Raw genomic sequence first — 27,628 nt, 5'->3', positions numbered from 1 at the left:
TGCCAGACAGAGCAGGAAGGGGGGGAAAAAAAAACACATGGGAACAGGCTTTATGAATCTTTGTTTCTCAACCAATAAATGGGATGGCTTAGGAACTCAGGCACCTGGAAAACTGTTACAAACAAAACAAAAATGGAATAAGCTATGAAGAAAAGGCAACCGAACAATCACGATTCTCTGATTGCAATAAGGTCTAGCAACAAAAGCAACAAAAAGCCTGAGAGAAGCGTCCCAAATAACCAGAGCAAGGGGTTATTTGGGAGGGAGGGAGGAAAGAAAAATGAAGTAAAGAGAGGTAACTAAGAACAGTGGAAAGAGAGAACCTTACAAATAAGTCAAAAGCAAGGCTGATTTAAAAGTAGGAGTGTACCCCCTTTAAACACGTGGCCAGAATATCCAACCAATACCAAAGGCCCCCTCCTCCTCCACCCCATCACCCATGGGATCTTGGATTGCAACAGGTAGCGCAAGATGGACATTTTCAGGACACAGTTGCATCAGCAGAAGCAAAACCCATCGGACGCAAATGGGTTTTGGGGATAGGAAAAGGCTGCTAAAATTCAGAAGTCATCATTCCCCGGAAGCCATGGAGAGGAAGATCAACAGGAATCAAGAGCCCCAAGCCAGAGGTTCGGCCCCTCCGCAATACCACTGGGACGCCTGGCCCCGCCAGATCTCCGCACGTCACCACTGCCCGCTGGGCTGCTGCGGCGTTTCCCTTCCTTGGGACACAACACAGAGACAGTGAGTCGCCCGAGGCCCCTTGTGCTCACCACCCAGCAGCTGTAGGCTGACTAGTAACACCCTGCCTGCAGGAGAGAGTGATTTCTCCAAGCAAGACGCAGCAGATGCCTTCTCAGCAGAGACAAGAGGCTTGGGGAGAGGGCTTCCTGCTCCAGTGCCCCATCCCCACAGTGCACCAAAGCCCTGCTTCACATGCTGGGTGTTCACCTCCTGCTGCTCACTTGGGGCCTCCGAAGAATGGGCTTTCTTGGATTTAATGCTCCGGCTTCCTACTTCCATCCTTTTTTCTTGGTCTGGACTACAGGGCCCCATGGTGTTGTGAGCAGAGAGTATTACACGGGTTAGAGTAGTCACACTGGAAAGAGCTTCCATCAAGCATCCCCTAATCCTACATATTTAAAAAAAATTTTTTTTAATATTATTTTTTAATTCTACATTATTTTTGTCTGGTTCTGACACTAGTACAAAATCCGAATCTATCGACAAGAACCTATAAATTTAGTTAATCCTTGATTATTCAAGATCTTCTGTGTTGGTGAACTACATACAGGTGCCTAGCATGCAGTCGTTTTTTGTTTTTTTTCTGAACACAGCACACACAGGCACACCCCTTCAGCTAGCTGCAGGCTAGGGCATAGGAAGGCTTTTGAAGGACAAGGGTCACCCTGCTCGCTTGCTCTCTGAGCAGACCCTGTGCATGTTCTGCCTGGGGCAGGTGCACTTGGTAAATGGTTCTGATGGGCTATGCTCCTCTGGCAGGCGCAGGGTGCTCAGTACTGATTGGAAACTGGGTGCCTGGAATGCTGCTGCTGCAGCCAGTCATGGAGGTGCCCTGACGGGGCCCACAGTCTCCAGAGAGCTGGGGCTGCCTCCCTGGATGGCCCTGAGACTATACTGGGGGTTATCTGCAAGTGTGCTATGCAGATCTGGATGACTGCAGGGCCCCCTGCTCTAATTGTGAGGAGAGAAAAGGGAGCACAGACAAGGTGGGGTTGCTCTGGTGAGGACCTGAAGCCTGACGGAAACTACCAGCCTCTCCCGTCCACATGATGTGATTCAGATACACCAACTCATCCATCGCAGTCAATCCCAATGGCACGTTCCATCCCCCATCCACAGGGAAAGGGAGAACAGAAACTCGCCCCAGTAAAAGCCAGCATGGCACCTAGTCCTTGAAAGAGCCCTAATGTGACCCACACAGATGCCAAAGAGTATGTCTGCACCTGGAGATTTCTAGCGAAGTTGCAAAATACACACCCATGCGAGGCTGCTTCAAAGGGGCTCTCTGAAGATGGAGAAACCTGGCCACACCACACACACAGGCTATGTTTTTTGCTAACATAAACAACTTCTTGAAAGTCAAAATTACAAACGCCTCTCTAAATCTTGGAAAAAGAGGACTGTCTTTGTGATGCACTGAACGTTTCCCACAGTCTCTTTCCCCTTTTTCATGGGAAGTGGCCAAACCTGTGTAAAATGAACAAAATGCCTGACAATTTCCTCTTCTTAACTTAAACACCTAGGGTGAAGCTGAGGTCACATGATTTAGATCTGCTTTGCAATTTCTATGAACTCATTGGCGCGCGCGCACACACACACGGACGCATCTTCTCTCTCTCCCCCCCACCCTGCCCCCTAAGGTTCCAGAAGCTTCCACCACATCAACAGTGGCACCCATAGGCTGGCCTTTTCTATCCAAGCCAAACCAAACCCACTGAAAACAGAAGCCACTGTCCATCCAGTTTAAGATTGTGACTTGAACTAAGAGCATCCATACCTTTTGTCTTTTTGTCATGACCTTTTGACTAGCTTCTAACAACTTTGTTACTTTTTGTTCAAAGAGTAAGCATATTGGGGGCGGGGGGGGGGGGGTGTCTTTGCCTGTCAGTTACTTTCCCATTTTTTAAAAAAGGCAAAAGCAAGGCTTCTGAATTCTTCCTGAAAGACTAAAATGTGAGGATACAGGAAAATGCTTTAAAGACTTTTCCTGTCAGTTCCTTATACTCTGCCCATGAAATTTTCGGTGGGGGAGGGGAGTTCCATGATGAGTGCATGTGGGAAAAGCTTCATAATGCCTTTGTGTACCCTGTGCCTCATCATTAATATCAATATTGTGTCTGAAAAAAAAATATGTGTCTGGGCTTCATGTGTCTCTAATAAGAGTTTTTCTCTGGGGGATGGAAGCCAAAAGTTTCTAAATACAATACTGTTGTTTTCACCCTTTAAAAAAACAAAAAAATAAAAGTGATTTTAAGCCAAATAATGTTGCAGAAGTGCAACATTTCTTAAGCCCTTAGATCCAGGCTTAACATGGACCTGCTCACTCTCGTTCTCTGCCTCTTAAGCATTTCTTCAATATGGCTCTCGTCTGCTCCTACAGCTCAACAGGGACCCCCGAGTCCCTGATGCAGACCTGGGCCTGCAGGCCCTGGGAGGATTCTATCACACATTTGTGAACTACACAAGATCTTCTTCTGGTTTCCACACAACTTATTTTTTGTTCCTACAAAATTAAAACAATTAAAAGTCAATTTTGCCCACTGTGCCAAGCTGTCTACTCCCTGTTTCATCTAAGAAGTATGTGATTTAACAGATGAACACTCTAACAGTGTCATGCAGAGAGGGGCAGAAATTCTCCACAAGTGGCCCCTGAAATACGTTCTGAAGAAAGATTTTTTTTTTTTAATGTGGTTAAAATGTCAAAGGGACATAATGCAAAAGTCTCTTTGGATCCTGTGGCTGCCAACAAAGCTGGACCCTACACCCTGTCCTCTTGTCCCTCCTGTGGCAGACGTCCACCGGCGTGGTAGCTGGTCTGGCCAAGCTGCACCGGAGACCCACCGCTGCTCGAGACCCATCCAAGCCACTTCAGGAGCGCGCTTCCCCCGCCCGCCTCTTGGCGGTGCTGCTGGACCGCTCATCCCGCCACCGACACCCACTGCAGCGCTCCCTCCTCCGCGGAGAAGTGTCCGCCTGCGCACTGTCCTCTGCGGTCCATGGGAGTGCTCCTGGAGCACGGGAGCGCCCTCCTGTGGTCTTCAGAGATGATGCTGCCATCGAGAGAGCGCTCGCAAAGAGCAAGCTTGTTCAGGACATTGTAAGCGGGGTTGATTCCAGCTGTTGGTCTGGAAGGAGTCAACGACCTCTTTTCATTCATTTTTCCACTTCCAGGTCGCCTGTTTCATGCACTAGTTTTCATGAAACAGTAGGCCTGTTTCATGCACTAGTTTTATAGGTATCCCAAGGCAAGAGCACGGGGCCTTCCTTAGCATCGCCTAACACAGGTGGGTGAGCCGACCATCTGCCTGTGCAACTCTTGTCACAGCTGCAGGACGAGGGCTGGTTGGAACGTCTTCCCATCAGGGTGGGAACGCGCGGTCCACTCTCTCCGTGGAGATAAACGCGAACCTTTCCCACACCTGAGGGTCTGGGAATCGGAGATTGCCTTCCAGACCCATCGCGCCCCGCTTGGGTCTTGGGACAGAAAGGAGAGGGCGTGGCTGCGAGACTGCGCCAACCTGCTCCTGGCCGGCCCAGGCACTGCAGAAATACTCCGCTGGCCCCACTGGGGCTCTGGCTCCCTTCCTCCATGAGCTCTTCCTTCTCTTGCCTCACTCAGTAGCTGCTCCTGAACAGAACCTGGACCTATGTACCAAGCAAGGTCGCTACAGAAGTTAATTCCTGGCCTTTGCCAGCTATGCTTGGGGCAGGGTTGGGGAGGGGAGAGAGCAAGTCCATATGCTGCACCTTCAGGGGATTTTTCAAGGGCTGTTTGACCAAATGTGATTTTTGCCTTCAACACTTACTTTTGCACCTGCCCCAATGAAGACACAGCTCTACTGTGGGGCTGCTGCCAGACAGGCAGTCGTGATTGCTACGAACCTCCTTCCAGGTTTTCCCCCACATGAGTGGCCTTCATGGGTAGGACTATAAAAATAAACTGACCTTCACTTTCTTCTATGTTGCGCTAATCCTACTTCTTTCTTTCCTTGAAGGATCCTGGATGGCATCCAAAATAATTCAACTACACTGTCCAACCAACCATCTACCAATGTAACTGTAAGACTTCAAAACTCTGATCTTAATCCTTTCCCACATGTTGGCTCTTCCCTCCACATAAATACCTAAAATTCAGAACACAGACAGTATGAGATAATGACTATTGCTGATAAATTGTACTTTCTATGTGAGTTAATACACAAAACATCACTGAAAAGTAAAACTGTATTCTAAAAATTGTTTTAAATAATCCATTTTAATCATCTAATTTATTCACAAATATAAAAAAAGAAATCGTGCTTTTTAAGACATGGGATTATAGAAATCAGCCAATAATGATACAATACATTAAAATATATTAGTAGGGTTGGGTTTTTTTGTTTTTTTTTTCCCGGAACTCAGAGCTTTTTCTCTGTGAGCTAGTATGTTCTAGACAAAAGTGCCTAATATATAAGTCTCCCCAGTTTCCTTCCAGAGTATCAGCTGCAAGAAAAAAGGCTAAGCCTCTGTCTTCAGAGTTCCTCCCTACACAGTATTCCCAGATGGCAGCTTCTGGGACTGTGCTGTCTGGCAACAGAAAAGCCTAAACATATCAAAGGCAGACCAAGGCAGGGACTAAACCAGCCGGACACAAATCCCAGGACAGGCAATGGCCCAGTCCTCCCTGCTGAAGCTTATCTATTTACCTGAGCCTCCAGGATTATGTACATAGTGCCACTCAGGGGTCACACAGGGGTGATTTACGATTTAGAGTGACATGTTTCTTACCTTCCAGTAATCTGAAGGGTCCTTTTACTCCCAGCAGGGAAAGAAAAGAGCGATGTCACTGTTCCAAACCACTGATCCCCTCTGTGCTGAGCTTTTAACAAGTCTGACCAAGAACGAGCCCAAAAGAACTCTTGTCTAAATGATCAGGCTCTTCCTAAGTTACCTTCAGTAATCTACAGAATTCTTTCCGATCACATACTTCTAACCTGGGGCTAAGTTCCAACTCTAGATTGGTGTGTCTCTCCTCAAAGCTGCTGGGATGAATTTGCTGCAGGTATGAGGAAGGAGGGAAGAAGCAATAAATATGAATGTGTCTTTGTTTAATGTAAGGAAAGTGGTCAGGACTTATGTCATAATTGGTATCTCCCTATAATTTCTGAGGGAAGTTCTTAGCTGACTTGAGGATAAGTTTTCTTCTTTCTGAATAACTTCTTAAAGACACACCTAATGGTGCTTCTTTAAGCTTAGAGCATTCACCTTCTGGTCCACCTGCAGGACTGCAGGGAGGGGTCATTGCCCTTGACATGATTCCTATCCTTTCAGTCACAATGCTCACAGACACCGTGTTTCCCATACCACTGTCTGCCTTCCAGAAGGTCAGTGGTGCTGAGAACAAAGGGAAGTCACGATACCACAGCTGGTTCCCCTTCCTTAAATTCCCGAGCAAGCTCAATCTGGTAACTTATTTGGTAAAAAATAAATCAATAAACCATAAGCTTACTTGATAAACCAATCCTTTTTACTTGGTGATATCTCTAAAGTTTATGTCAAAGAAAAAAGAAAAGTTGGCCCCAAATAAAGTCCCTTAGCAGGGAGGCACCACCACGCACCTCAGCTCTCTCCTGTCCTGTCCTTCACGGCAGGAGAGCAGCCTTTGTGAACCAAAGTTACGAATCACCAAGACGCATGTCCTCTCCTCAAGTCTAGTGACTCCAAGATGCCATTGGGATGACAGCATTGGGCGAATTCATCTTTTTCTGAGTCTCTGCCCTGATTCCACAAGAGAGCTTCCTTGTCTTCTCAGCACTATGGCTGGGGCGGGGTGGGGGTGGGGGGAGACCCAGGAGGTCTGGGGCAAATGGTAACCACATGACCTCTGTGGTCCTGGTGCCCTGAGCCCAAACCATTTCATCTCAGTGTCACCTAGGGTATAATTCTGCAAACTCATGATCCCATCTTTAATGGGGTAGCAGGGCGCAGGTGATCAGCTAGAACTCTTCTCCGAGTTCATCTGGGGTCCTCTCTCTGGAAAAGCTTACTGACATTCTCCTTGGGTTTGTTGGGTTAAGGAGTATTGCTAAAATGCTTTGGAAAAAATCCCCTTTGAACACATGCATAAGCTGGAGAGAAAATGCATATACCTTCATTGAAGTTAGAAATGGAAGAAAAGGCTGATTTATCCCAGTGTTGTCTAAAATCCTGAACACTTTCCGGGCTTCTTCTTACTTTGATGCTCCTCATAGATAACAGATTCTCTCCTCGGGCACTCTACTCATTTCCCCTTAAGATGCCCAACTCTGCTCAGCTTAGTTTGGAAATCACCGTGGGACTTGGGAACCTGCCCTCCAGATTCGGGGAGAGACCCACAGCAGAAGCCGGGGAGCTGACGGGCAGGATGGGGTGGGGGGCCAACAATCCACTTCTTTCTAGCAGCCTTTCCTGCTCCCCTGTCAGGAGCCCTGCCAGGCCATGCACCTCCCAGATGGGCAGGGAGCTACACCCACTCGTTACATCGGACACCACGGGGGCATCAGACTCTGCGTTACACAACAGAACCTCACAATGGGAAGCTGTGACCATCACCCACACAGACGAGCGGAAGCTACAGACAGAGAGCCACTACGGATGGTGCTTGGGACAGAGGTGGGAATGGCCCAGAACTCGGCCTCCGGTGAAGATGCCAGGTTCACAGGACTTATCGGGGTGCCCTCACCAGACCCCTCCTCCTCCTCCTCCTCCTTCTGTTCGGCCGCTGGCGGCTCCTGCATCTCCTCTGGGAAAGCCTGAGGCCGGCGTGGGAAACTTCTGCTGCCTGAGACAGTCTCGCGTGCTCGGGACCCCTCACCTGAGGTCTCTGGGTGCTGAACTGGCGTGGAGGTAGCTAGGCCCGGGAGGGAAATGTGGTCACCTGTGTCATCTTCCTCAAAGTCATTAAGGCAGTACACTTCATCCAGGTCAACGTCCAGTGTCCGGAAGCCCTTGGTGACCACACCGGGCCGGGGGTCCAGGATGCCCCCTAGGTGGGGCTGGGCCAACTGCTGCCAGTGGTGAAGGGTGGCAGAGCCTTGCAGGAGAAAGGGCAGAGAGGGAAGGGGGAACAGAGAGGAGAGAGGGTTAGGATGGACATCTGAGCGGACGGTCGGCACCACCCCCAGAGCGTGGAAACTGACCCCTGGCAGGATCTGAGCCCGGCCGGTGAACTCTGGCTGGGATGCCGGCGGAGTGGCCCCGGCCACCGTGCCACAGGGGCTGATAACCCGTCAAGCCTGGGAGGGCCACCCATTCAAGGAATCCCAAGCGAATCTTTTTCACAAAGGGAAACTAATACCATCTGGTGTGGCAAGGATATCTGGGGACTAACTATTTTAGTCAAGCGAGGTCGATCCCCAGATCCAACACCTCATCAATGTAGGAGCCCCAGCAGAGGAAAAAGAAGCGAGACAAGTACAAAAAGGGAGTGTCTGGGTACCAAATCTCTGCCAAGTACCCATGGCCAGGGACAGGGAAGACACAAGCCCAGGCAGCATAAGACAATTTGGAACTGACCCTGGGATGCACAAGTCACAAGCAAAAGGAAATAAGAGTCACCCACACGACTATGGTCTCTTTTACTTATTAGGGTTTGTCTTCTGGCAGCAACCAAGAAGCTGCAGGTTGGGGAGACGGAATGGGGCTAGCCAGGTGTGATAGACAAGCATGGAAGTCCACACAGAGGTCTGAAGCAGAGGAGCAGATCTACTCAGTGACACCAAATCCCGGGACTCAGATGACATCATGCAAGGTCTGTAATAACACCGAAGCATGTCCCTGAGCACCTCAAGGGCGTCATGGCGGCTCAGAGAGAGAAGCGTTCCAAGTACCAGTACGCCTCACAACCTGGGTCGAGAAGCAGATTTACTAAGGAACATCTTAGAACCTTCAGTATGTTGCTGCATCCTGGGATTCTGCCCAGCCCATTTGTCAGAGCAACCCTTTTTTCCTTTGGGACACTTTTTACACCTGGCATGGCCCGGGGATGATGGCCCTTAAGGTCAGGTGTCAGTTTCCATTCTACAGATAAATTAGTCAGCCACACAAATGCCTAGCTTTGAGAGTTCTCAGGCATGGGAAAGCAAGAGCCTTCCCACATGAATGATTCCCAGTCACCGCTGGTTTACCAGAGGAGTCCTCTGTGGGGCAGGCTGCCCCTGGCATGTCAGACAGGAAGTCGGGCACCAGGAACCGGCAGCTCAGGAGACAAGAGAAGACAGAAGGAAACGATGGCAGGTGTTGGGGTCGGGGGCCGGTGCAGGAATGTGAGCGAGATCCAGACAACCCCTTCCGCAGGAGCCCCCAACCCTCTGGTGTGCCCAGTGAGCATGCGGCCCCCAACCCACCGCCAGGAAGGAGCTTCCCGGGGAGCAGCCTCAGCCAAAGGGTCTTGAAGGGATCTTGTAAGTGGGCAAGTTCACACACACTTTAAGCTGCACATGCTGCCCGTATATGTTTAGGGAACCCCCAGACACCCCCTCGGAGGTCTGTCCCAGGTTTAAGTGGGTACAAGTACAACCTTCACCTGACGCTACCGCATATAAATAGCAAATACCCCACACGCAGAAGAAACATGGTAGTTAGCACAACAAATACTGTCCTCTCATGACGTGCTGAGATCAGAGCAGTGGTTCTCAACTAGGGGATGATCTTGTCCCACACATTCGGTAAACCAACGGAGACATTTCCAGCTGTCACCATTGTGGGGAAGGAGGGAGCGCTAATGGCATCGAACAGGAAGGGGCAGGGACAGGGATGCTGGGTCCCACGATGCCCAGGGCAGCCCCCCACCCCCCGAGTGATCTGGCCCTGGATGTCAGCAGGGCTGAGATGGAGACACCCAGATCTAGAGCTGTGGTTGTCTGGTGTCGGATCTTGGGAGAACCCGGAGGAGCTCAGGTGCAAGTGGCCAGGGCTCGGCAGACATGCTCAAGACACCGGGGCCTCAGCAGCTTTTCTTTCTTTTTTTTTCTTTTTTTTAAAGCAGCGTTTCTTTTAAAGCTACCCTGATTGAGCAGCTGGTGTTACATCAACTCCCAGCTCAGAAGCACCCGATGAGGGAACTGAGAGTCACTCAAGTTAGAGAATTTTCCCAAGTCTCTGAGCAGCGGCAGCCCTGAAGTCCAGGTCCCTTGAGTAAGTTCACAAGGCCTGGCCCCCAGCCCATGTTCACAGGTCTGTAAACAAGCAAGGACCTCCGTGCTCTGGCCGGGAACCCACAGCAACTGAGAAGCATCCATGGTGGGCAGTAAACATCCTAGGTGGCCATCCAAGGCCGGCCAGGAGGCACACACACTACAGCTGATGGGATTTCTGGAGACCCCCATTCATGATCCATAATGAGGCCCCTGTTCCTGTGGTCATCAGATGCCTAGGCACATTCCTGGCAAAAATACTGCACTGGGGAGAAGTCTTAACATGGCACCGGGACATCCAGCTTCGGACATACATGCTGGTCTCACGAGGATGATGGCAAATGACTAAGTATGGTGTGGTCAGATCACCTCTACTTTTGGGAGGGGAGGAAAGGGAGAGACGACAGACACGGGGAAGTGAGGAACTATGTCTGAAGTACCAGAGGTCCTCACCCTTCTGAAGGGGACTGAGAGGTTTACAGTGCCCAGGGAAAGAAAGAAGTCAGGGAGGCCCGAGGTCTGAACCCAGACACCAGTCCCACGGGCCTCCATCCTCCCTCTGTTCAGCAGACAGCCCTCATCTCTCCCCACCCCCGGCACGGGCTAGAGAAACGTTGCTGTTTGGAGTTCAAGATGCTACACAAGTACATGAGGTTATCTGCAGAGCCAAGAGAGTTGAGATCACAATGGAGAGATTATGCTGGAAGATGCATGGTACTTGGATTCTTACCCTCTGCCTTGGGCACCCCTTACTCACGAAGAGCCAACCTTTACTGAGCATTAACCCGGTGTCAGGCACCCCTCCAAGAGCCTATTCTTAGGAACTCAATCATCATAACCCTGTTGTCCTCATTTTACAGATAAGGACATGGCGCTCAGAGTGGTCAAGCAACTTGCCAGAGGCTGCATAACTGGCAGGTGGCTAATCCAGGTTCAAACCCATGGTGGCTCCAGTGTCTGTCCTTCTCCGGGTCAGCAGTGAGGGGGCCTCCCCGGTGTGTGTCTCAGAAATCCGGGCAGTAACACACCCGACTGGCTTTTTCAATCCTCATACAGGTGTCTTCTCTCCTACAAAAGTGAATATTGGCCAAAGCCCCCACAGCCCTGTTATCTGAGTTACATCAGGCTGGGGAGGCCCATATATCGTTTCCATTCCCAACTGGTTCTAAGGCCCCAAGAGGGTTTCTCGAGTCCAGGACCCAGGCAAAATAGCTCGCACCTCACTCCCTCCTGCTGTCACTGCCTGCACCGCCACGTAGGAATCTGACCGATCCCATGACTGCCTGACGTACAAGATGGAGCATAGATTAAAAATTAAGGATAAACGGCACCTTATTCAGAGCCTTGGCTGCCTCTTTCCTACTCCCACTGCCACCCTCCCAACCCCCTCAAGCCTGGCTTCCTCTATTTGTCAAGCACAATGCAGGAGAATCACCGCACTGTGAGATACTTCCCATGACCAGCCCCTCCCTCCCATCCACAAGAGAACGAGGCTGGGGTCAAGGAAAGAGGAGGCTTCATGCTCCTGGCTGGCACCAAGATGAAGCTAAGGATGAAATAAGGATGTGGCCAGGCAGGGAACACAGTCATGGTCACCGTGCCTTTCCCTGTTTGCTTTCCTTCTACATCTCACTCTTCTAACTAAAAGCTGTGATATGATCAAAGGAGAAGGAAACCAAATCCATCTATGTCACAGGAGTACCCGGGGCTTGGAAGTTTAGACCTAACCTGCTGGACAATGTCTAGCTCAGCTAAGAAGTGTATGCTTTCAACTAATTACATGTGAACTTATTTACTGGGAAATACCCTCTTGATTTTAATTATCCCACAAAGAAAGAGCAAACAAATACAGGGGGAAAAATACTGCCAGAGTCATCTTTGCCATGCGGATCTTTGTCAAGGAGTCTGAGAAGTTCGCCTGTGCTTCACCTGCTTAAACTCCTAGGGTAAGAGGAAGGGGTAAGAGTACTGACCTTAAACACCTAGCTCAACTACTTCAGCTGACACCAACAAGCAGATACCCAGATGCTTTAAATAGGGAAGGGAGACACAGTGGGAAGACCCAGACTGGCTATCTACAATCCCAGCCAATGCTCTCCAGGGACCTCATCCCAGCACACTGACCTGTGCCACTGAAGATCAAGGATATGATCGGCTTCTGAGTGGGCCAACAGGAAAGGATGGTATGAAAACATGGCCCTGGCACAGTGCTAGTCTGGGTTCTCAACACCCTTTAGACCTGAACTGCTGGGACATGGCAAGTTTGGGGAACCTAAGTTTTAATTAGCACCTCTTGGGTGCCAGGCATAATCACATTTACTCTTGACAATTTTGTGTGGCAGATGTAGACCTTATTTCACAAGTCAGAGAAACGGGGCTCAAAAGGGTCACTTCTCTTCTGCCACAGTTGGAGCTGCATTGAACCCAGTGCCAGGCAGACTTCTGGGTCAGCACTCCATCTCGTCAAATTAAACAAGGTAATACAAAAAAAATTGTGGAGGCAAGGAAAAAGAAAATACTTGTTGTATGTGAAATAGCTGAGAAGTCTGAGAACTACAAAACGGAGGAGAGGAATCTCTAACATAAGGAGGCATTACAGTCCATAGTGATACAAAGTGACTTAACAGCAGTGATTTAACTTCCTGGTGAGAAGGGTACTGTAGATGAAACTGATCTAGCACACCTCCAGGGATTTTCTCTTCTTCTAGTAACACAAAAAATACTGCTAAGTCACAAGATTAAAAGGGGAAAAAAAGATGAATTGGCTGAAATAAATTTTTAAAAATCTTTTCCTGTAATATGCTTGGAAAATGAATCCAAAGACATATTCTTAGATGATCTAATGAAACATAAAGTCAAATACAGAAACCAGACGAAATAGAGATGATAAATTCCAATGAGCTTTAAGAGACAAAGGAGAAAAAAAGAAAAGAAAGGCAGAAAGTAAAATTGCAGAAAAGAAAGATTTTATTGAAAGAAAAACAGACATAATTATGGATCAGGAAACAATCACCAAGCTCACAACTGAATAAACAATTAAAAACAGAACGAGCCATCCCTTTTCTGAAATCTAATAAGGGTCTGAATTATACAATTAAAAAATAACTCTGAAGAAAGAATGTCAGCCCACCCTCTTCCTAGCTCGGGAGACTACAGGACCCAGCATGTCTTGGGTCTTTAACAAGCACACCCTCATTTTACCCCACACATTCTTCAACAGGTTCTTACGGGCTAAAAAGAATCCTACTCTTTTTAGGCAGAGAGCAAAGCTCTAACACATCAACAGTGTATCTGTGGTAGGGAATTGCAGGAATGAGTAACTATCGACTATATGCCTAAAATGACTCCTTAAAAATATAGGTCTAACATGGGACATACGGCCTTATAGAAATTCTGACTTGACTTTGCATCAGATATGTAATACAGAATTCTAAAGTACCTTCTCACGCTCACAGAGGTTTCCAAACTAAAGGAGTCAAAAATGAAAAATACAAATTCTCAGTGGCTCCTGACAGGGTTAAGAGGGTAGTTAGGGGGAAGATATTTTTATAACACCTAGAAGGAAAAGCAAAGAACAAAGGTGAATTTTTTCCAGGAGTTTAACCATCTCGTGTCCCAATTTACTAAAAAGTAAACTGCCCCTGGGAAAAGCAGGCTTGAGGCAGTATAGAGCTCACTCACCTCCCTGACCACCCCCTTCCCGGCCCCCAGACTGTGGAGGTCTAGGCCTCTTGCTCAGAACCCACAGCACTGGAAGAAAGCCACACCCTCTTTACTGGAAGATGGAAACAAAACATGAAAGCCCATAATTGCAGATTGCTTTCAGGTGGTTCCTGAAAAAACAACTTCTAGCATGTGCTCTGAACCCCTCCCTGACACCAGCATTTCTGAGAGGGGACAGCAAGAATTCCCTGCACTTCTCAGACCCCAGGCATGACCTAATGAACTTTCTAGTATGTCAGCAGTGCCTCTGCCTCTCAAAAAGATGCTAACTTCTAAGGTTCCAGATGCACAACAAAGAGAACTAGGAAACTGGCCTGAAGGCTTCGTTCCTTTCCTTTGGCCTAACTGGAGGAGGTCAGAGTCGGCCTGGGGCCGGCGTGCACACTCCCACACCTGCCCCGGGAGACGGAGGCCCAGGCTGGGCACCACCGTCAGAGGAACTCAAACCAGCAGCGGGGGAGGCTGTCTCGGAAGAAAAAGGAGTAGGCATGACAGAGGCTGCCCGCTTGCTGGTGGTGGAGCAGGGACCAGAGGCGGTCGCCGAGGAGGGCGGAGAGGGGCCGAGGCCCCTGGTGATCACCTTCCAGCGGCTTCACGATCTGGAGTTTCTCAGGCAGGTAGGAGCGGCTGCTGAAGGACATGCCCGAGAAGCCGGTGAACTCGGAGAAGCGCGAGTGGGTGCCGAGGGACATGATGCTCTCCGTGGGCGTGAGGGAGCCGCTGAGCAGCTCGCCCTTCTCCGCCAGCTCCCTGAGCTTCCGCTCCTGCTCCTCCTCGAAGAACCTCCGCTCCGAGAGGTAGTTCTCCCGGCGGAGGGACAGCCTCCGCAGCGCAGTCTCCAGGTCGTGGGAGCCCGGAGTGCCCGGCGTCCCGGGCTTCTTGCTCCGCTCGTCGTTCCTGTGGAGGGAGATGGGGCTGAGCGAGGCGCACCCTGCAGCGGGCGCCATGCAGGGTAGAGTGCACGGCTCGAGGCAGTCCTTACTGCTAGGTGGCCAGAGGTGCACGTGTTTCCTGGTGGCCGCAGGCTCTTTGCTAGGGAAGCCAACAAGGCAAGGAGCAAAAATTTAGGCAAAGCTGGGGACGGAAATGCCTACCGGGGGGGAACCTAGTTCCCTCTGTTGGGTGTTCTGCCCGGTCGGGGGAGAGCACTAAGGTGTAATGAAAATTCGCACAGACTATGTAAAAAATTCCGTCCCTAGCTACATCTCCCTCGTGAACCCTCAGAAAGACGACTTCTTCAGACCGAAGTCCTAGTTACCAGAAGGGTCACAGGTTCTAGGGGTATTTCTCTTTGTTCTTGAACTTAAAGAGCTGTTCTGATCAAGCAGTTCCCCTCGGAGCCAAGAGGTCAGAAGAACCAATCTCTCTGTCACAGAAAAAGGGTGTACAACACAGCTGACGTGCCTCTGTGTGTGTGTGTGTGTGTGTGTGTGTGTGTGTGCATGCGCGCACGCGCAGCTGTGGGTCTACAGGGCTTGGGGACACAGAGGGGCTGCCCACCACTGAGGAGGCCCCACCCTAGCGACAGGGCTGTGATGTGCACCCTTTGCAGCAAACTGGATTCTGATCACAAGTCAGAGCCTGAGTCCTCCTCAGCCTTCCAAACATCCAAGCTACAGAGAGGTCCCTGAAACAAAGGTCTATTCTGGAGCCCGAAAGGGAAGTAACAGAAAATAATCATTTATCCCCCCTTCAGCATTTGACATAAAGGCAGACTTCCTGTTGTGCCTCCTGCTACTGGTGAAAGTACCAGAATCAAGAATGAGCACACACTCAGAGGTCCTGGCAAAACAGATTACAGAACAAAAGGTCTGTACTTGTCAGGCAATTCTTTACCCGCCTCCCTCTTCTGTGAGCCAAACCTATCCTCCGTCCACACCACCTGTCTCCCAGACCCAAAGATTACAAACTCCCTGCCGGCTCACCCCAGGTCCTCGGACTCTGCTTCCAGGATGATGCTGTTGGTCTTGTTGTCCAGGACAACGTTGCCAACATCACTACCGTAGAAGCTGGACCGGGGGGTGCTGACGCAGCTGGAGAGGAGGGAGTTCACGGCTGAGGACTGGTTGGAGCCTGGGATGTTCATGGGGGATGGGGTCAGAGACCTCTGCTTGACGACCTGGTTGATGTTTCTCACCGTCTCAAAGACTCGCTTCTGGTGCCTGGAGAAGTGTGGAGAAGATGCACAACATCCATGAATAAACAAATGCAGGAATGATTGCAGAGTTCAACCTCTAGAAACTACCATCTGAGAGGCGAGAAAGGCAGCTGGCCCATGTGAGCCCCCCAAGCAACCTACCATCCCTTGCCTTCCATGTGTTTCTTAAGCCTGTTGGCTGGAAAGCAAGAGACTCAGTACCCACTGAATTCAGGGCTCTACTTTGTGGCTATGTCCCAGAGGTGATGCAAGCAAAGGGATATTGCTTTTCTCTCCCTTAGGCTTGACCCACAAGTACAAGTACTTAAGTAGGACTTTAGTCTCCTGGCTACTTTTCCTCCGTCATGATGGTGCCTAGAATGCAAGGTCCAGGAGAGCAGAGTTCACTGCTCAGCACATAACAGGGCTCCATAAGTATCTGTAGAATGAGTATTTGTTGACTGTTTATGTGTGTATGTGTATATATATATGTGTGTGTGTGCATGTGTGTGTGTGTGTGTATATATATATATATATATATATATATATATATATATGAAAGCCAGACAAAATCTTAAACTTCTACAATGAGATGATAAACACCACAGGAATCTTATTTAGAAACTGCTGTTTCTAAGAGTGGAACCTCCTTGATGTTCATTTGTTTCCACGCCCCCCCCCGCCTTTTTTTTAAGAAGGGGAGAGAGACCGAGTAAGAGAATCCCAAGCATGCTCCACGCCCAGTGCAGAGCCCCACGCCCAGTGCAGAGCCCAACACGGGGCTCCATCTCATGACCCTGAGATCATGACCTGAGCTACATCAAGAGCCTCCCAGGCATCCCCTTATGTGTTCCTTTTACAGGAGACAAAGGTAGGGCACATTGCCATAAAGGCCACATCTTTCTGGGACGCCTAAGGCTTCACACACGCACAGAGGCTCGGGGACTCTGGTCACTCCCAGGATCCCATTTCAGTTCTGGCTGTGGGCTTTGAGTTCAGAAAATACACTCTGAAATCAGATCCACACACATCTGAGGAAACACCTCAGGGCTGGCCTAGCACAAGGTCTCATGTCAGGGAGAGAGCCCGTAGGGGCCAGAAAGGGCAGAAGCCTTGCATGCACCCCTCAAAGAGCCCTCTGTATCTCCTATAGCATGCGATCTCTCTTTCTCTAACAGGCATTAAACATTTCCAAGTATTGTTTTTCACTGAACGGAAAGATAAAACCAAGGGGTGGTATCAAGACAGGCCTGCATTAACAGAGATGGGAAACACAGCTCTCCTTACTCAACTTTCTAGAAGTTAGTAGAAGAGCTTTAAAATCTAGGAAGAGGAGCTGGGGGATATATATCACTGTCTGTGTGCTCTTATCTCCCTCAACCCAGACCCAAATCTGTGCAAGGACCACAGAGCTGGTGTCTGAAGCCCAAATGCTGCTGGTTTTGATGAGCACAGGGTGTGAGGCAGTCTCTGGAAAACTTAGAAGCAGGCCGTACGCGATGTCCGGAGACTCAGGCTCTTCCAGCTGCAGCTCCTTCCGCATCGTCCCCTCGATCTCCGCTGCCAAGGAGTCCTGAGAAAAGCCAGAGACACACGGAGTGAGCAGCAATTCAAGTCTCTGAAAGAGGCTCCCGGCTGGCTGGCCAGAGGAGTCTCCGGTGAGGTCTCAGAGCCTGCAAACTGCCCTTCCGTGAGGCTGTCATCACTCATCACTGGGGGGATCCCTGAGTGAGCAAGCCCTATGGCGGGTTCCGAATGGAGCAGTCCCCAGTGGGCACTGAGTGGACAGCCCCTATGCTCCCCTGCGGCTAAGGATCTGAGAGCAAACCCCATGTTCCCTTGGCCACACCATGGAGCTGTGGCTCTGCCTACAAGGAGAGGCAGGGGAATTTGTGGAGGAAGGGCCCTGAGTTGTGAGCACTGTCATGTGAGCCTCTGCTCTTGTGCCCCCCGCTTCCCATGCAAGGAAGGCTCCTCTCCCCACCAACGACCCAATGCCCACCCTCCTTTAATGACCCGCTCCTACCTCGTTTCCACTACCAATCCTTCACTCCTCCCCCAAGAAAGACACCAAACACACGAAGTCCCGACGAGTTCCCTGAACAGTGAGTTCACTTGCATCTTCCTCTAGCTAGGTTGTGGATTCTGTGGGTCAGGGGAGGGCCAGTCACAGATGGCTTCTCCCTTCTCAGATGGGCCAGGCCCCGAGCTGAGGCTCACTGATAAAGACTCCCTGATAAGCGGCCCCCTCCCTGAACGCCCCACCACTCCTTACCACCCGAGGCAGAGACTCACAGGCAACCCCACACACCGGCACAGGTTGGTGCCAACAGGAGGACCAAGTGTGTGCAGAAAAGCACCCGCTGGGATCTCAGACAAGGAGACCATCTAGGACAGCTTGAAGGGAAGGGCTAACTCTTTGTTAACCGAAGACCTCCCAAGATGAGAGGAATGTTCTTTCTACACCGTGCACTGTGAGAGCCACAGGCCACAGGTGGCCATCAGGTGCTTAAAACATGACCAGTATCACTGGGAACCCAAATTCCCTGTGCTAATTCTAATGGATTTAACTTTACACAGCCACTTGTGGCCAATGCCTTCCCAGCAGACAGAGCATGGGGACTCCAGAGCACCCACCTCCACAGCCCCAAAGTCAAGGAGTGATGCTCCAGGCTGGAAGCTGGAACCTATTTATACATACCTGATTTTATTTAGTAATTATTATGTACAGGTTGCCATTCAACATAACCCAAGTTGTAAAAGGCTTCCCTGGGTGAGCTTTTTTAAAAAGATTTTATTTACTTATTTGATAGAGATCACAAGTAGACAGAGAGGCAGGCAGAGGTGGGCGGGGGAAGCAGGCTCCCTGCTGAGCAGAGAGCCCGATGGGGGGCTCGATCCCAGGACTCTGAGATCATGACCCGAGCCGAAGACAGAGGCTTTAACCCACTGAGCCACCCAGGTGCCTCTGGGTGAGCTTTTTTAAAGCCAGTTTACTTTTCTTTCTCTCTTTAAGATTTTATTTATTTATTTGAGAGAGAGAGAAGAAACTGAGATAGTGAGAGCACAAGCAGGGAGGAGAGGGAGGAGCCCGATGCGGGACTCGATCCCAAGACCCTGGGATCCTGACCTGAGCCGAAGGCAGAAGCTTAACTGACTGAGCCAGCCAGGCACCCTGCAAGTTTCCTTTTCTTACTACTGTAATTCACCATATAGTTTGCATTCAGAGTGCATTTCCTCTGCACGAGGAAAGGACCTTCATACAACTTAGGAGAGATGACATACCAAACGACTAATTTCAAGGCCATGCCTGTAGGAAATTGCAAGCTGGTTCTGTGCCCTCTTTGGCCCTGAGCCCCCTAGCAGTCTGGGGGAAGCCATGGACCCCTTCTCACATCAATATCTTTAAGTGAATAAAGTAATTAAGACAAAAAGGAAGCCAGATATATTGAACTAGTCACTAGACTATTAATAACAACAATCGTGATACGGTAACACACAGGACCTGGCTTCAGGCCTGGTAATTACTGCCACCTTGAAGTGGAGCTTAGCACGAATAGGACTTGGAGACATCTTACAACAGACAGCAGCTGTGATCTCCACCAGTGACAAAGTCATGGGTGCTCTTAACGCTGTGCCTTGGTGCCCACCTTCATATGAGAAGGAAGCACTGTATGCAATTAGGGATTAAGAGAAAAGATGTGCCCCTTCCTCAGGTTCATAGGCCTCCTGAGTCCTGTCTGGGGATTCCCGATTGGAAGCTCCTGCCAAACGCAAGAGCTGGCAATGTACTCCTCAGGCAGAAACTGCTGCTCACAGTCTGATTGAGCTACTAGAGAGGCTGGGAGCAAGACTGGCAGATTTGGCCATTCTGCTCCAGAAACACGGGTACAACACCACTCAGCGCCACAAATATCTTTAATACATGGTGCACTTTAAAAATAGCCATCCTCGGGTACCTGGGTGGCTCAGTGGGTTAAGCCGCTGCCTTCGGCTCGGGTCGTGATCTCAGGGTCCTGGGATCAAGTCCCACATCAGGCTCTCTGCTCAGCGGGGAGCCTGCTTCCCTCTCTCTCTCTGCCTGCCTCTCTATTTGTGATCTCTCTCTGTAAAATAAATAAATAAAATTTTTTTAAAAATAGCCATCCTCAAAAACTGAGGCCAGCTGTGCCAACGGCTCCAGGGAAAGACAAGCGAAAGCTCCACCTCAGCAAATATGAAAGCTGAGAATCTCTGCAGAAAAGCCCCAAACGCAGATTTTCAGTTTGACTTCACTATGTCACGGCTTCGTTTGAAAACAAGTGTGTCCCTGAGAGTGAATGCGGTGGAGGGCCTCCTAAGTGCATGGAAACAAGATGCCCCCAGGAGGCCACCGCGCCAAGGTGGGAAGCCAAGAAGAAGGGAAACTGAGGCAGGGAGCACACACTGCTACGTCGTAGGCCAGTCTGAGCTGTCATCGGCTCCAGACGGAGGAATCGGGGGGCACCGAATGTTCTTTGCTGCCTTTCCTGGGATTCCTGGACCACCAGTCTGCCCCTTGGAAAGCTATGTCATGTATCTTTCATTTTGGTTTCATTAGATGTAGTCAAGCTGAGAGAGAAAGAGTGTGTGTGTTCTAGTCTGATTTTGATATATAAAAGGAAAGAAGCTCATGATTTAGGAAAAGTAGGCCAGACAACAAGGCGGGGAGCGAGCAGTGTCAGTAACGGGGGTGGAGGGTGTACAGGGAAAGAGCCCTAAGGAAAGGCCAAATTCCAAGGGGACAGAGCGTCACAAACATTGACACTGCCATCCACTCGTATTCATTTGGGAGTGTTTCTCTCAAAAGTTCTCGTCTCCTCAAAAAGACTGTGGTATTTCCTCAAACCATGAAACAGGATCTAAATATAAAAGGTCTTGGTCATTTGTTCTTTGGTCTGTTTGTCCACCCATCCAAATCTAGTAGCTACTAAGCACGTACAATTCTGTAACACAAGCTCCGAGTAGATAGCAGAGTGTCCCAGAGAGGGACGGAGGAAAGGAGCAAAGAAGACATGGCCCCCGCCTTCGAGAGGCCTTAGTCTGACAGAAGAAGGTGCAACGAGGAAGATCAACAAGCATCACAGGGAAAAGGCCAGCAGAGGAGGCCTGCACAGTGCTGCTGAACCCCAGCAGGGAGGGGCTGACCTGGAAAATCCCCTTCTCAACCGTGTCTCCCTAAACCCCAAGCATGAAACAGATCAGGCCAGACCTACAAAATCAGATTGTGGGGGAAATCATTTTGTAGCAATGGAAACGCCCCTCCGGGTGGAGAGACAGACACTTTGTCAGGTCACAGACACTGAAAGCCCCCAAGAGGATGACCAGGAAGCCTAGAAAGAACCAGCAGAACTGCATGGGCAACTTAAGAAATCTGGAATGCACTGTGAGCCCAAAACAGCTCATATTCTAGTACGGTTAGAAAAATAACAAGGTATGAATAAAATCTTCCAGACAGCTGAGGTTCCCATGAAATATAACCATTACGGACACGAGGAGAAAAAAAAAAAGGACCGAGTCAGACGGCAAAGAAGGAGTGAGTCTGCCGGGAGCGGGCTCGCGAGCCCCAGCTGCTGATCTGATCTAAGCAGTGGAAAGAGAAGCCCACCCACGGCACCTCCCCTCCAGACCCGCCTCTCTGCCAGGGCGCCCGGCGCCCAGCAGGTGGGGAACAGGGACCCAGAGCAAGCGCTCACCATGGGGAACAGCCCAAGCGAGTGGTAGCGCCGGGATGTGGTGTTGGGCACGGTCTTGTTGCGGAGGTTCTTGAGCTCCTCCTGTGCCTCGTGAAGCATCTCCATGCACTCGGCGTACTTGTCCTCCAGCTCGCGCAGCTGCGGGCACCGGAAAGGCATGCAGGGTCAGCGCGGGGCTGTCCAGGGCCTCTGGGCCCAACCCCAAAGGGCCCTAGAGGCTCAGTCCGGCTCCCACTTGGGGCATGCTTCTAGCCTCCCAAGTCCTAATGCATGACCGAGATCACAGGCTTCCAGTGACAGGGTGTGTAAGTCACGGGGGTGAAAGGCACGGTATAGGAATCGCGTCAGTGGGACGGTAGGGCTGTCATGTGGTGACAGATGGGGCAACAGTGTGGTGACCACAGCGTAATGTACAGAGGTGTCTCACCACTACGTTGTACCCCTAAAACTCTTGGAACCTTGTGCCAATGAGACCCAATAAAAAATGGTTATTTCTTTCAAAGCCAACACCCTCATTTCCAGCCACATCTGTGAGTGGGCTCCTTTCCATGGTGAGCTCCGGGCCATTTCTCTCACCGGACATTGAACAGGAGCGGGCTGTGCAGGGCCTGGCCTCCTGGGTGCTCGCCAGAGGTGATGGGTATCAGCAGGAATTTACCAAGAAGAATGGCTTTCAATTCAGAGTAAGGACAGCTAGCAAGGCGGACATGACCCACGGCCTGTCAGGCAGAGGCTGAGCACCTTAACTACGATGGGCCTGGGGAAAAGCAGGGGGGCGGGGCGGGGGGAGCCGCTCACCTCGGCCGTGAGCTGCCGCTGGGCATCCTTAGCGGCCCCCAGGTGCTGGACCAGCTCTTCATTTTCCACCGCGCACTGCAAGAGGGCAAAGGCCCATCAACTTCTCCTCTAAGATACCTAGAAACGTCTGACTGCCTCTTATTACCTGGTCTGTTCCGATCCTATCACATTTCTACAGTGATTCTTTTATGCCAGAGTCCCATTTTGTCTTTTCTGTAATTCTGAAGGCAGCCTTTCCTACATCCGTGTTCATGCTGGATGGCCCCCCATTTCCCCGCCACTATAGGCACAACCCCTCCCCAGATGGGCTCCACCTCGAGCTTCTGGCAAAGGCCTGAAGTGGGAAATGAAACTATATTTGTTCTGTTCTTGCTGTCTTGCTGCTGCTCCAGCTTAAATCTACAGGGGATATGACTCTGCTGCGGGACACACCAGAGTGTGTAAAAACAAACCCTAGACTAAAAAATTCATGAGTTAAATTCTAGAACTCTGGATCTACGGTACTTTTCTTAATGAATTCTATTGATGCACAGATTATTTTTAAGAGAGAGGTGGTTATAGGATGCCCTCCCCAGTTCAGGGTGACTCATTCACTCTGCTGAACTTGCTAATAAGCCTTTTCTCCAAAGGGGCAGCACAGACACCTGAACTACGAGACCAAAGGACCTGGTCTTCAGGGGCCAATGCCATCTGCGGCAGCCAGAGAAACAGAAGCCTTACAGATTTTGCCTTCTTCTGCAAGTCGACTATCTGCGACAGCAGGTGTGTGATCTCCTCCTGCTGGCGGGCAGCATCCTCAGTCTTCTTGGCCAGCTCCTCTGAGATACTGGCGATCTGCACGTTGGCGTCCCCTTTTACCAAGAAATGACAACAAGAGAAAGTCAGACCCAGAGAGAATGGTTTCTTTGTGGTGTGCTCAAGAAAAGGCATCCTTGTTACCAGACGGGGGAGGAGTGAAGAGGACAGTGAAGAAGGAACAGTGCCCGTTTTCCTGTACAGGCTCAGTCTATCATGAGAAAGAGGTGTGGGGACCCAGCCCTGATGACCAAAGCCACTTCCCTTCCCAGAGAAAGTCAGACAGGCTTGGGGAGTCAGCCAGGAGATGACTGCCCCACCACCCGGTGCATCTGCCCGAATCCCCACGTTTGTGCATGAACGGGTCCACATCATTAACAGGAGCTCCCTGCTGCACCCTGTCCTAGAAGGAACTGCTACTGGCACAGTGTAATCCCCGGGAGTGTTTTCAACCCCTATTCAGAGTCATAACTCATTTTACTAGATTAGAACACGGGGTGTGTTTCATTTACTGAATGTTTTGCTGAAACTCAAAATACCGTTTGCCCTTGTGTCTTAACTTGTAAACTTACGATGGAGAGGGCGGGGGGGGAAGTACTTATTTGCAAAATGGAGAACTCTGGTCTCACTTTTCACCCATCAGTTATGAGAAACCGTAACTGGTTAGTGTTTGCATATCGGCAGGAGAACTCTGTAACTGGGCTTAACTTAGACTTCACATAACTCCAGTGTTCCAGTAGAAAGCTGGAATCAAACATCCATCTCAGGGAGAAATTAGGACAGTGTAAGACTGACAACCCAGCACCCAATTTCTTATGAATCAGAGTGAGGGGTGCCATGCAAGACAGGGGGGCAGGGAGAGTGTCTCATCCCAATGATGGCAGTTATAGAAAGTAAAAAGAGGGGGTGGGGATGGAGCAAGGGGACCAGGCCATACTCAGTTCCTTCACGCAGTCGTTGACCAGCTGCTGTTCCTTCTCTTCGTAGGTGATGGTCTCTGTCTTCAGCTGGCAGGCCTATGGATAAGGCTCAGGTCAGAGCCCCACAGTTACACCTGGACCGGTGGGGCAGGCAAGGCTAGGGCAAGGAGCAAGGACTAACCTGGGTCTGGAAGGCTTCCCTTCACCCTCTCCCCACCTGCCATCCGTGACATCCTCAAATACGGACAGTCCATCAGAATGCCCGGCTCAGTTAAGGAATCTCAGACCCTCAAGCTGAAGAGCTGAAAACGGTGTACCACCAGAGGGCGCCACACAAAGCGATGTGCAGTCCGCAAGCAGCTCCCTTGTGTCTGTTCATTTGCATCAGTCCCGGCTCACAGACACAGACCCCTTTGTGACCCCAAAAGTGTCTAGGACTCAGCTCTGCCTACCGTTTATAGATGACCACAAGAATGGCTAACTCTTATCATGTACCTGCTTTATGCAAGGCACTGTCCTATGAGGCCTGAGTTGGAGTTAAATCTACTGTATTTAGCTAAGTTAAAACACGATATGTACGAAAGCATTAAAATTCAGAGACCCAGGAACTACCCCGGGACTCTGGATAGCCTGCTCCCAGCTGACAATGTGAGAAAGTAGAGATCCAAAGGTCTGAAGAAAATATCCCAGGTGGAAAGGAGCTATCTCTGAGCCCTCTGGACCGGGCCCCAAAGAGACACTACACTCCTGGAAACCGAGGTAGAAGGGGTAGCCAGCTGGGATCAGATTCCCTCCACCTGATTTAGGGGAACACTGATAGAGGGACAGACTACCATGCACCAAGGTCTGGGGTGTTCACATGGGACAGGCACTGGCTATTATGCTGGGCAATAGCCATAGCTTCACCCCTGGCCATCAGAGAAAGCTTGGACAACCCTCTTGGTCACTCTGGGTTTGTGTCTCCCACTAGAAAATAAGGACTAGAAGATCTATGGTGTAAGGAAACAGGACCCCTTCCTCGTGCATAGCCCTCGTAAGTTCAGACATGAGGTTCTTTTCAACAGGTGGACAAGTTCAAGGTGGTCTGCCCTACTGCAGGGGTTTCAGGGAACCCTGGGCCAGCTGAGGTGGGCATACAACCCAAACGTGACAAAGCATACCTCTGGCTGGAGAACATAAACTCACTGATAATTAAGACAAAAAGTATTAAACTTGCACACATCGGTGTTTTTAGGTAGGGGCCATGGGTAAAGGGAAGTGGCAGGTTCAGAGTCACAGAGTCTTACAAATCCAGCCCTTGTCATTCCCTAACTTGCACCACGTTGGCAAATCAAACACCTAGGAGCCTGGGTTCCTTTCTTTCTTACTATAAATGAGAGGCAAAATAACCAGCTTCTAGCCCTGCTGTGAAACTTGGAAAAAACAAAAACAAAAACAAAACACAACTGCTGTGAAACCTGAGAAAAAAATAAAATAAAACCTGAAAAACAAAAAACACAATACAAGCAAAGTGCACAGCGACCAGCTAGTTAGAAACACCCAAAAGCATGAGTCCCCATGTGGTCCCAGCTCTACCTTTTTATGTTAATTGTCTAAGAAATCTGTCTCCAAGTTCTCACGTACTATATTCCCTTAGAGCATATGTGACCTGCGGCAACAAGCCTCAGTGTCATCTCCATGGCAGAGCTAGAGGATGCCACGAAGAGAAACCACCGATGGAGCCTGCCCTAACTGGAGGAGGAGGGGCTTGCCACTCTTGCCCACCCACCCAGAATCCCCAAGTCCTCGGTCCCCCAGACAGGTACGTGCTCCCCAGAAGCCAATGCCCAGCTCAGAGGAGGCATGCCAGCCAGACTCTGGGTGCTGCTGTGAGTGGAGCTCAGGTGGCTCTCTCACAGATGGTCACCCTTGAGAACGGCGCTATAAGCACAGCTCCTCCTGCCAGATAAGGCAAAGGGGGCCACCACCCTCCAGAGGCAACAAGGGCAGGGAGTGCACCTGACCTCCGATCGAAGTACGACGTTCTCCTCTTCGAGGTCCTTCAGCTTCTTCTGAAGAGAATCTAGATGGAAGTAATTCTGGACGGAGGAGGATGACTCATTCCTCTTCAACCTGGGGGAGAAAGTGCAACTTCGCTCCAGAGAGAGAGACTGGCTCCCTGCACCTGGCAAAGTACCGTTTCCGGTGGGGGGAGGGGTGACCATGAACCATGCAGGGGTGATGGTAGCCACCTGCTGCCACCTAGGTTCACCAGCACTCAGGACCCCCATCCCCACCCTCTGGCCACCGTGTGCAGCTGCCACACGGCCTCACAACTCAGCAGAGCCGACTCTTTGAAGCTAACGCACAATTCCGGATGCCTAGAAGTCTATTTCATATTTACATTGCAATTCTGTGTGCCTAGTCCTAAGTACTCTACAGGTATGAAGCCAATTAATGCTCATAACCCTCTGAACCAAGTACTATCAGTATTCCCACTTAACAAAGAGGAAACAGGCACAAAGCGGTTAAGTAACTTAGCCAAGAGCACACAGCTAGGAAACCACAGAGGCAAGGTCTGAATTGAGACCACTGGGCTCTACAGTTCATGCTTCTGATGTAAGGTTCTGTGGACTCTCTGAGAAGTCCCCACACCTTCTGTCCCAGGGGCTCGCTGTGGCATCTCTGGCTCCAGAACCCATCCTATCGTCTACCTAACTGCAGGGCCCACGTGTTACCTGTGACCAGGCCGGATCAACCTAAATTAACAAATAACCCTGTCTCCTTCCACATCCTGCAGAAATTATCCAATCTGTCAGAGGTACCTGGAGATGCTTGGTCTGGGGAAGGCCGGGAGCAGTGGACCTGAGCCACTGGGGAAGTGACCCTGCCAAGGCACTGCCAAGGACATAGACAGCCAGCTGCCTGCACCCCAGTCCCAGAGACACGGCCCTCTCCGACTTACGGGGTGGAGCACACGGACTCAGGCTCGCTCTCTTCCGCGGCGCTGGTGTAGAACTGAAGCAGCTCATCCTTCATGGACAGCTCATGCCGGAGCTGAGACACCTGCACAGACACAGCAGGGCCGGGGCGGGGGGTGGTGGGCATTCAGCCCTGAGCACCACAGAACCCCCGCCATGTGCAGACACTTGCTGCTGGGTGACAATGTCTGTTTAATTCCTCACCCAAAGTGAAGGCGGGTCATCGATTTTGGGCTTTTCAAGGAAAAGAGGTTGCACTTGATCCCACTGAAGAAGAATACAGTCGCTGTGTTTTGACAGAAAACCCTCGGCCTAAGTCTATGGTTTTTACTTTGGTTCAAAGAGGAGGTGAGAGACTAGAAGGCTCTGGAATGAGGTGTAGGGGGGTGGGGGACAAGACAGCATATGGGTTTTGCAAGTAGCCAATGACCAGCTGCGCAAATGGCCAGAGAAAGAGATCGTGTTACCAAGCGAAAGAAGAGGCCATTCACTTCTGCTGAAACACAACGCCGCCCTGGACTGGGCCCCTGGCGATGCCAGCTCTGGGTGGGCAGCTAAGAGCAGCTTGCCCACCCTTGCTGTCATACTTGGGACACTCACAGCTCCACCCTGTGACTGCTGCACTCTCACAGGGCTCGCGGCCAAGCCTGGCCAGACCTTGCTCTGTACTCAGTGACCACAAGAT

At 50.4% G+C, this 27,628-nt stretch overlaps 1 protein-coding gene across 18 annotated transcripts in view; it reads right to left on the bottom strand.

Annotated features, from left to right (window-relative positions):
- The window catches only part of TRAK1 (trafficking kinesin protein 1), a 119,487-nt gene that overhangs the window by 7,270 nt on the left and 84,589 nt on the right, over window positions 1–27,628 (bottom strand). For 4 of the 18 annotated variants that reach the window (XM_059162324.1, XM_059162316.1, XM_059162321.1 and 1 more), the window contains 10 exons: window positions 26,928–27,028; window positions 25,987–26,095; window positions 24,001–24,079; window positions 22,989–23,119; window positions 22,269–22,343; window positions 21,471–21,608; window positions 17,253–17,329; window positions 15,545–15,781; window positions 14,200–14,516; window positions 7,445–7,795 (listed from right to left, as the gene is read on the bottom strand). In XM_059162324.1, the coding sequence (XP_059018307.1) occupies window positions 7,445–7,795; window positions 14,200–14,516; window positions 15,545–15,781; window positions 17,253–17,329; window positions 21,471–21,608; window positions 22,269–22,343; window positions 22,989–23,119; window positions 24,001–24,079; window positions 25,987–26,095; window positions 26,928–27,028 (1,615 nt within the window). The other 14 variants (XM_059162317.1, XM_059162323.1, XM_059162322.1 and 11 more) reach the window with 11 other exon arrangements.

Source organism: Mustela lutreola, chromosome 2 (assembly GCF_030435805.1).
Source record: "Mustela lutreola isolate mMusLut2 chromosome 2, mMusLut2.pri, whole genome shotgun sequence".
Classification (NCBI taxonomy): domain Eukaryota; kingdom Metazoa; phylum Chordata; class Mammalia; order Carnivora; family Mustelidae; genus Mustela; species Mustela lutreola.
This window is presented reverse-complemented; position numbering and strand designations above follow the sequence as displayed.